The sequence below is a fragment of the Leptonychotes weddellii genome, chromosome 8, assembly GCF_054177405.1.
Source record: "Leptonychotes weddellii isolate Sample4059 chromosome 8, ASM5417740v2, whole genome shotgun sequence".
Taxonomy (NCBI): domain Eukaryota; kingdom Metazoa; phylum Chordata; class Mammalia; order Carnivora; family Phocidae; genus Leptonychotes; species Leptonychotes weddellii.
The window spans coordinates 1,299,048-1,307,168 of NC_138376.1; the positions used below are offsets into that span (position 1 = coordinate 1,299,048).

The 8,121-nt window shown below is 56.0% G+C and overlaps 1 protein-coding gene across 2 annotated transcripts in view; it reads right to left on the reverse strand.

Moving 5' to 3' along the window:
* Positions 1–2,664: 2,664 nt before the first annotated feature.
* PRSS16 (serine protease 16) overlaps positions 2,665–8,121 on the reverse strand; it is a 7,812-nt gene continuing 2,355 nt past the window's right edge. Inside the window, exons 5-12 of one of the 2 annotated variants that reach the window (XM_006735934.2) lie at positions 7,849–7,972; positions 7,539–7,616; positions 7,410–7,457; positions 6,626–6,916; positions 5,723–5,864; positions 3,626–3,805; positions 3,401–3,546; positions 2,665–3,286 (exon numbers count right to left, since the gene is read on the reverse strand). In XM_006735934.2, the coding sequence (XP_006735997.1) occupies positions 3,209–3,286; positions 3,401–3,546; positions 3,626–3,805; positions 5,723–5,864; positions 6,626–6,916; positions 7,410–7,457; positions 7,539–7,616; positions 7,849–7,972 (1,087 nt within the window). In that variant the 3' untranslated portion in view covers positions 2,665–3,208. The remainder of the gene's footprint in view (positions 3,287–3,400; positions 3,547–3,625; positions 3,806–5,722; positions 5,865–6,625; positions 6,917–7,409; positions 7,458–7,538; positions 7,617–7,848; positions 7,973–8,121) is intronic. The other variant, XM_081827465.1, reaches the window with a different exon arrangement.

Below are 8,121 nucleotides of genomic sequence, written 5' to 3' on the forward strand. Positions count from 1 at the left end.
TCTATAATTAATCCAACTGTTCTAGAATCATTTGTTTTAAAGACTTTTCTTCCTCCCTGATTAGCATTGGCATCTTTGTAGAAAAGTAATTGATCGTGTGTGTGTGTGTGTGTGTATGTGTGTGTGTGTGTATCTACTTCTGGACTCTGTCCTGCCTCGTTGATCTATTTGTCTACCTGTAATGCCCAAACCACATTGTCCTAATTATTGGAGCTTTATAGGAAATCTTTTGATGAGGTAGTACTAGTCCTCCACCTTTGTTCTTCTCTAGATTCAATGTGAGAGATTTCTGTCATGTTGAGAATATGGTCTACAGAGGGTGCATAGACTAGGCATTTTGACAAGGCCCCTGGAGTTCTCACTTTGGGATAAGGTTATGCTTGCCTCCGCACCAGAGCAGAGACCTCCAAAGCAGATCGCCCGGGAAAGAAGCCCTACTTGATCATGTTTAAGGGTGGAATTTGCATGAGACAGACCAGGGGTCCTCAGAGCACAATGCTTCTACGTTCCTCAAAACTGTTTATCCTCATTAGAATTCAAATATTTCCTAGGATATAGAGCATAACTGGTAAACAAAAGTATTAGGCAGGGGAACCACAAATTTACCAATCCTCCTGGTCCTGAGAAGTATTTTTGCAATCTTGGATCCAATTTTGCATTCTTTGAGCTTCTAGAAAAGAGAGTTCACACCCATATGGGTGTGTTTGCTGGGATGGCACAGCCCCTCTCTCAGGGAGTGGGCATTCTAGTGCAGAGGAGTTGAACAAAAATGAAAATAAAACAAGGTCATTTCAGATAGTGCTGGTGGCTGGGAAGTTCATAAAACAGGTAATGTGACAGGGAGTGACTGGGACCTGGGAGCAGTCAGGAAAGGCCTCTTGGAGGAGGTGCCATTGGAGTTGAGCCTCCATGTTAAGAAGGAAGAAGTCACTTAAAGGTCATTAAAGGGGACGCCTGGGTGGCTCAGTCGGTTAAGCATGTGCTTTCAGCTCAGGTCATGATCCCAGGGTCCTGGGATGGAGCCCCACCTCGGGCTCCCAGCTCAGTGGGGAGCCTGCTTCTCCCTCGGCTGCTCCCCCTGCTTGTGCTCTCTCTCTGTGTCAAATAAATAAATAAATAAAATCTTTAAAAAAAAATAAAGGTCATTAAAGGGCACAACCTCTGGGCAGAGGGAGCAGCTAATGTGAGGACTTGAGGTAGGAATTGGCTCTGGATGTTAAGTAATCAAAGAGGCCACGTGGTTGGCATGCAGTGTCGAGAGTAGTAGGAAGTGAGTTCAGAGAAGAGCTCAAAAGCCGAAGTATGCAGGGCCTTGTAGCTGCGGGAGGGAATTCAGACTTTATTCAGGTTGTAGCTGGAAGTGATCTGAGGCTTTTAAGCAGAAGAGTAACATGACCCAATTTACCTTTTTTTTTTAAAGATTTTTTTTTATTTATTTAGTTGACAGAGAGAGACACAGCGAGAGAGGGAGCACAAGCAGCGGGAGTGGGAGAGGGAGAAGCAGGCCTCCTGCTGAGCAGGGAGCCCGATGCGGGGCTCGATCCCAGGACCCTGGGATCATGACCCGAGCCGAAGGCAGACGCCTAACGACTGAGCCACCCAGGTGCCCCGACCCAAGTTACCTTTTGAAAGCATCACTGTGGTTGCCAGGTAGAGAATAGATAGTGGGGGCCAAGTATGGGCCAGGGAGGCCAGGGAGGGAGAGCACCTCAGAATTGTCCATCCTTTTGTAACAGAGACTGATGCAGGTGGACAGTGATGCTGTCTGCACAGCAATCTTGGGTGAAAACAGTGGGCTGCCCGGTCACCGGCAGCCAGCCTGGTGACTCGGGCCACCCCAGAGCCACGATGTACCCCATGACATACACCCAGTAGTTCAGCCTGGGCCCGCAGGCCCCCTGCCAGGCGAGCTCCGAGAATGCTTGAGGACAGAGCCTCGCACCAAACCCAAATGCGTTCGGATGTCAAGTTGCAAAGAAGTTTGCAAAGGAGATGGAGGGAAGCTGCATCCGGCCAAGTGGAAGGAAAACCAAGTGTGTGAAGAGTTGAGGTTAGACCCCATCCTTTCATTTCCCAACAGACGGTGAGCGGCCACGATGTGTCAGACCGTGGTGCACCAGCTGAACACATAAAGGGAGGCTCTGAGGCTAGACCCCAGCATGAGGGGCTATGGCTCAAGGTCAGTAAGCAGGACAGGGTAGCACCTGCTGAACAGGGCTGGGTTAGCTCTAAGCAGGAAAAAAGAGTTCGTCCTAAGGGTTTGGAGTCAAGATAGGCAAGGAGCGACTTCCTCACAGGAGCATGGCCTGTGGTTTCTCTTACCCCTTCTCTCATCCTGACTTGTCTTTACTTCTGCCCTTCCCAGCTCCCCAGAGATGCTGTCCCCCTGACTTGCTACTTCCTGCCCTCCCAAAGCCCGGGGCGTCCCTATCAGGATGTCAGAGTAGCATCTGGTGGTGGGAAGTGATGGTGAGTGAAGGCTTAGGAAGGAAGATTGAGAGAGAGAGAAGGAACTGTGAGAAGCAGGGACAGCTCAGGGTCTGAGGTCTGAGCAGGGTCTGAGCAGGACTTGGGCCGGGGCACATTGCTCTGACATTTGGCATTTAAAATACCAATATTCCTTCTGCAGTGTGGGGGACACAGAGAGAAGACAGCTGAGTATGAACCAGGGAGCGGGGTCTCACGAGACACCTGATTTTCCGGTGCCTTGATCCCACACTTTGCGGTTTCCAGAACCGTGAGAAATGCCTAGCAGTGGGCCATGAGCCACCCCATCTACAGTGTGTCTTCTCACAGCAGCCCGAACAGACTGACAGAGAAGCTGACTCCTACCAAGACTGCTGTGTTTCTGAAAGTAGGAAAAAAATAAATCGATGTGAGATCGTTCCAGAATTCTATGACACAAAGCAGCTTTACAGAAGATACTTTAAACAATAAAAAAGGATAGCCATGAAACGATTAATAAAATGCTCTCTAAAAAATAAAATAAAAAAACCAATATTCACAACGAGAATAATTCTCTGCTTATATTTATCCAACTCTTGGTCACACAACACACTTTCAGTCAGGAGTGAGGACGTTTGTGGAAACAGGTGCTGAAGCCCACTTCCCGGAAATGCCCTCGTTCAACACGAGCTGCTTTCTCCCGTCCTGTGACTACGTCCAGGACTGAGGTGGCCACGCAGGGGGTGGCGAGGGTACGGGCCCCTCAGTCCCCGCTGCTCACCCGGCTCTCCTGGCTCCCCTTCGCCGGCCCGAGCCAGGTCTGCAGCTGCTGGAAGATGCTCTGCGGAGAGGTGCGCACAACTGTGAAGGTCAGACTCCCGCCCCGCAGGGGGCGGGCACATGCAAATCGATACGCAAATGACATGCCAATCACCCCGAGCCTCTGCTCTCTTACCTGGCGCCCTAGGCGGAGGCTGGGGGAGTCTGAGGGCCTCTTGGGCGCCATGTCCATGCAGTGGGACGCACCAGGGATGAGAAGGGCTGACTCCGAGGGTCCCGAGGCTTGTGTTACGCTCAGCACGTGCCAGGGGTCTGTGTCCCCTGGCAAGAAAGGGAAGAATGGTGTGCTGCCACCCGGGCTAGTGGGGATCTAGGAGGCAGGTTCTGACGGCAGGCTCACCATTAGTGAAGAGCACCTGGGTGGCCCCCGGGGTCTGGCCGCCATAGTAGGAGTTGGTCTGGGCCACGGCCTGCGCGATGGATGAGGCTGAGAGCCCGAACACCTGCTCACATAGCTCTAGCTGGGAGGGCAGCGCTGGGAGCTGGGAGAAAGGGCATCTGGGGTCCTCACAGGTGACATCTGTGGAGGGAGATATCTATCAGTGTGGGGCCTACAGCCCTCCCCTTTAATAATCACTTACAGAGCTTTCCCTGGTGATGACCAAAACTGCTCCATACCCTCCCTTCAGTAAGTTCACGGTCCCGTCGTCAGAGAGACACCCCTGCCCTCAGACGGGGCGACCGTCCAGGACGTCGTGTCTGTGATGGACAAGGCCTGGGGTAGGAGGAATCCCAGAGGGAGCATGACAGGCTCCAGGAAAGCACCTTCAGGAATTAGGAAGAGTGAGCCAAGCAAAGACAGAAAAGAGAAAGCCCCATAAAGAGGGGAGACAGCATGTGTACTCAGCTAGAGAGACAAGGGGACATGGGAGCGTAAAGCACAAACTGGACCACGTCTCCCTCGCTTAAAATCCCTAGCTCCCCCGAGCCTTCAGCCTACATCTAACTCCCTTAGCCTTCCACTCACTCACTCCTTTCTCCACCATTCATTGAGCACCTCCTGTATGCTCAGATGCCTCGTGAACCGTATTGGGAGCCCAGTAGCAACCGAGAGAGTCCCAGGCTCTGCGGTGACAGGACTCAGTGCAGAGGGGGAGATGAGCAATAAGGTCTGTATGATGAGACTGTGGGAAGTGCTAGGGAGAAAAACACAGAACTGTGGAGGGGGTAGAAGGGGAGGCCAGGAGGCAGACTTAGCTCTAGCAATCAGGTAAGGCTTCCTGAGGAGGAGGCATCTTGTATTGAGACTTGAAGATGAGTGAACTGTGTGACGAGAGGAAGATGAGTAATCCAGGACAAGTGAAGAGTATGGGCAAAGTTCCTGAGGTGTCAGGAGAACTGCTATATTGGGGGGTCAAAATAGGTAGTCTTGTAAAAATAATAACAGTAAGTACTTGAGGAGTACGTGCTATGTACCAGCGTTATTCTTAGCGTGTGACATATATTACCTCCCTTAATCCTGGAAATAGCCTTATGAGAGAAACACTATTGTTATTCCCATTTTACAGATGTGGAAACTAAGGCACAGAGGGAGAGCTTAGGTTATTTGCCCAAGTTTGCACAAGATCACATAGCTATGAAACGGTGAAGTTGGAATTTGAACCCTTTGCTTTAAACCATATCCTCATTGCCTTCAGGAGATGTGGAAAGGATCTGAACTCTGGGGTAGTGTACCCAGGTTTAGCAAATAAAATTACAGGATGCCCAGTTACATTTGAATTTCAGATAAACAAACACTTTTTTAGTGTAAGTATGTCCCATGCAACATTTGGGACAGGCACTAAAAAAATGTTTATCTGAAATTCAAATGTAACTGGGCATCCTGTATTTTATTTGGCAACCCTACCCTAGGGTCACTGAGGAGCCATGGGTTTTGAGTAGAGAAAGGACAAAGTCGTATTTAGAAAGATCTCTCTCGACTCGGTGAGGAAATTGGATTGTATGGGTGAAAAGAGGGCCTGGAGACCAGAGAGGAGGCTGGGTCAGGGATGGAGGCAGGAGGGGCTGGGGGCCTCCATGGGGACAGCAGAGCTGGGAATAGAGAGGGGGCTGAGGTGAAGAGCAGGCAGGGCTCAGGGACTGGCAGGCTGTGGGGACAAAGGGAAGGAGGCATGAGAAACACTGCCAGGGTTTCTAGACGGTAACTAGGGAGCCGGTAGGGCCCTTCCGGGACTGGGACATGGACGAAGAGTAGATTGGCGGGAGGATCACCCGTGTGGAGGGCTGTGTGTGAGAGAAGGCGTGTGAGGGTGCCGTGCGCACGCACACTCTAGGGGAGTGTCTACCCGCCAGCCCCACCCCCGCAGGCTAAACGAGGCCCAGGAGTCTGGCCAGTTGTCCAACCGAAATGAAACCCAGTCCAGACCCCCATGAGACAGCTCGTCCGGGCACAGCACAGAATGTCTGTTTGGGGGGTGAGGGGGGGCCGGTCACTCACAGAAGCCGAACTCTGTACAAGTCTGGAACAGCCACTGTCGCTCGCCCACGCTGGACACGTGGGGGGCTGTGACCTTCAGCTGCGCCACTGTCTCTGCTCGGGAAAAGCTTAGACACCTCTGGCCCAGGCTGTGCAGGACAACCTAGGGGACAATACACACACAGACATACATGAATTCCTCCTGTCCCCCCAGCAAGTCAGGGCCCAGGGCCTGAAAGCATACATAGGTCCTTGCAAGTCAACGGTCAGAAGCCCGAAGAGCTGCAGAGTTCTGGGAGTCCGGGGTCAGAGCGAGTGGGTGCATGGGTCCCCGTGGGTTACAGGTACTGGACAGCTGTGAGACCCTGCGCAAGTGATCATCTCTTGGGCCTCAGTTTCCTCATCTGTAAGTGGGGATAAAAATAGTGCCTGTCTCCTAGAACTAGTGCGAGGATTCAGTGAACTAATATATGTGAAGCCCTTGGTACAGCATTTGGTCCAGACAGCGCTGGAGAAGCAACAGCTGTTTGTAGCTGCGGATTCCGGGGCTGGAAGCCCCGGCTCTAGGGAGAACTCTGTCCGGAGGGCTACATTTCCTCCTTCCTTCTGTAAATGCTATTTGCTATGCTACGCATTTGCTACGCATTTGCTCTGCGCTAGACTCTGTTGCAGGCCTGGGGAAGTGGACAGAACAAGATGTGCAAAAGACGTAACAGTCACAGTCGCTAACACCTGCAAACTGCGTGCTTCTCTTGACCGACTTCACTGCACCTCCCTGAGGGCCCAGAGGTGTCAGCCCTATTTCACAGAAGAGGAAACTACGGCTCAGAAGGGTTCACGCTGGCCCAAGGTCAAGCAGAGGAGCAGGAACCCCTGCCGGCTGACCCCCCTCCCCCGCACCAAGCTGCGCGCAGGGCCGCTCACCTGCACTGCCCGCCGGAGCCCGAGGTAGGGCGCAGAGCTGCTGCCGTTGCTCCGGCCTTCGAGGAGGAGTCCGCAGAGCCGCCGCACGCTCAGGGGCACTCCCGCCTGCGCGTCGTACTGCACCACGCCCCCCACCAGGGCCTGCAGCGCCCCCAGCAGCTCCGCCTGGTCCTCGGTGCGGCCCAGCGACGAGCAGGCGCCCAGCTCCGCCCGCAGCGCCGCGCGAGCCGCGGGGCCCGCGCGCAGCCGCCGCTCCACTTCCGCGAAGGCTGCGGACGCCGCCGCCAGGCACTGCGGGGAGCGAGGGACCGCGCTGCTGAAGACTCCGGCCTGGGCCTCGCCTTTCCTTGCCCAGGACCCGCGTCTTTGCCGAGCGCTCCACTTTCTGGGAGCTCCCGCCGAGGCCGCGCCCCCGGGCGGGGCTCCTCGCGGCCGTCTCCCCGGGCCCGCCCCGCTGAGCCTCTCCCCCTGGTAGGGTCGTCCCCCCAAACCTCCCCCCGCCCCGCGCGGAGCCTCACCCCCTGGTAGGTTCGCCTCCCCCGGACCCCATTACCCTGCGCAGAACCTCTCCCTCCTGATAGGGTCGCCCCCCAGGCCCGCCCGCATCAGCCCCGCCCCTGCTGGGGCGCCCCGCTTTTCGGTGCCCGCCCCATCTCTGAGTTCCCGCGTTCTAAAGTCCGCCCACCTTCCGGGTCGCCGACCTCCCTTAGACCCCGCCACCCTCTGGCCCCCACCTTCCAAGACCTCCTGTCCCGCTCTCCCGCGGGCTGGCCCCATCTCCTACCTCCGGGGACCCGCCGACAGCCGTGCTCGTTAGACTTCTGGACACCACCTGCAGTGGGACGGCGGGAGAAGGAATCAGGGGCTCCCCGCGCTGAGGACCCCTCCCGCACCCGCCGCCCGCCGCGCTGACCTCGTTATACTCGGAGAAATCCAGCACGGCCCGCACCGGAGCGGAGGAGGCGACGGAGGCAAAAATGAGGTGGGGGAACTGAGGGAGGACAGCCGTCAGCCTGCGGCCGGGGGGACCCGGGACCCCACACTTCCCGCCCCCGTGTCGCTCCCGCGTACCCTGCCCTCTACTCGCGGAATCTGGTGAAGACAGCTCGTGGACAGCTCCTCTGGGGGGCAGGGGAGGGTGCGGGGGGGGCGAGGGGGGACGGGGTACACCTGTCCTCTGAGATGGGGCCCCTCCCCCAGCCCGCCGCGAGGGTCCCGGGGACCTTCAGCCTGGCCCAGGCAGCCAGGGAGCCGGCGTACGAGCCTCCGAAGCAGATCCAGGGGCTGGAGGTGGAGACGTTGAAGAGGCGGGCGAGTGCCAGGCGGGCAGAGGCCACGTCCGCCAGCCTGGGGGCAGAGGGGAGGCTCGGTGGGCCCTCCTGGCCGGGAGTCCCTGAAGATTCCCTCCCTGCGCGGGCGGGGACCCAGAGACGTGACGGGGGGAGTCTGGCTCTTCTCACGGGATCGGTGTGAGGGCTCCCCGCGCCCCGCGTCCA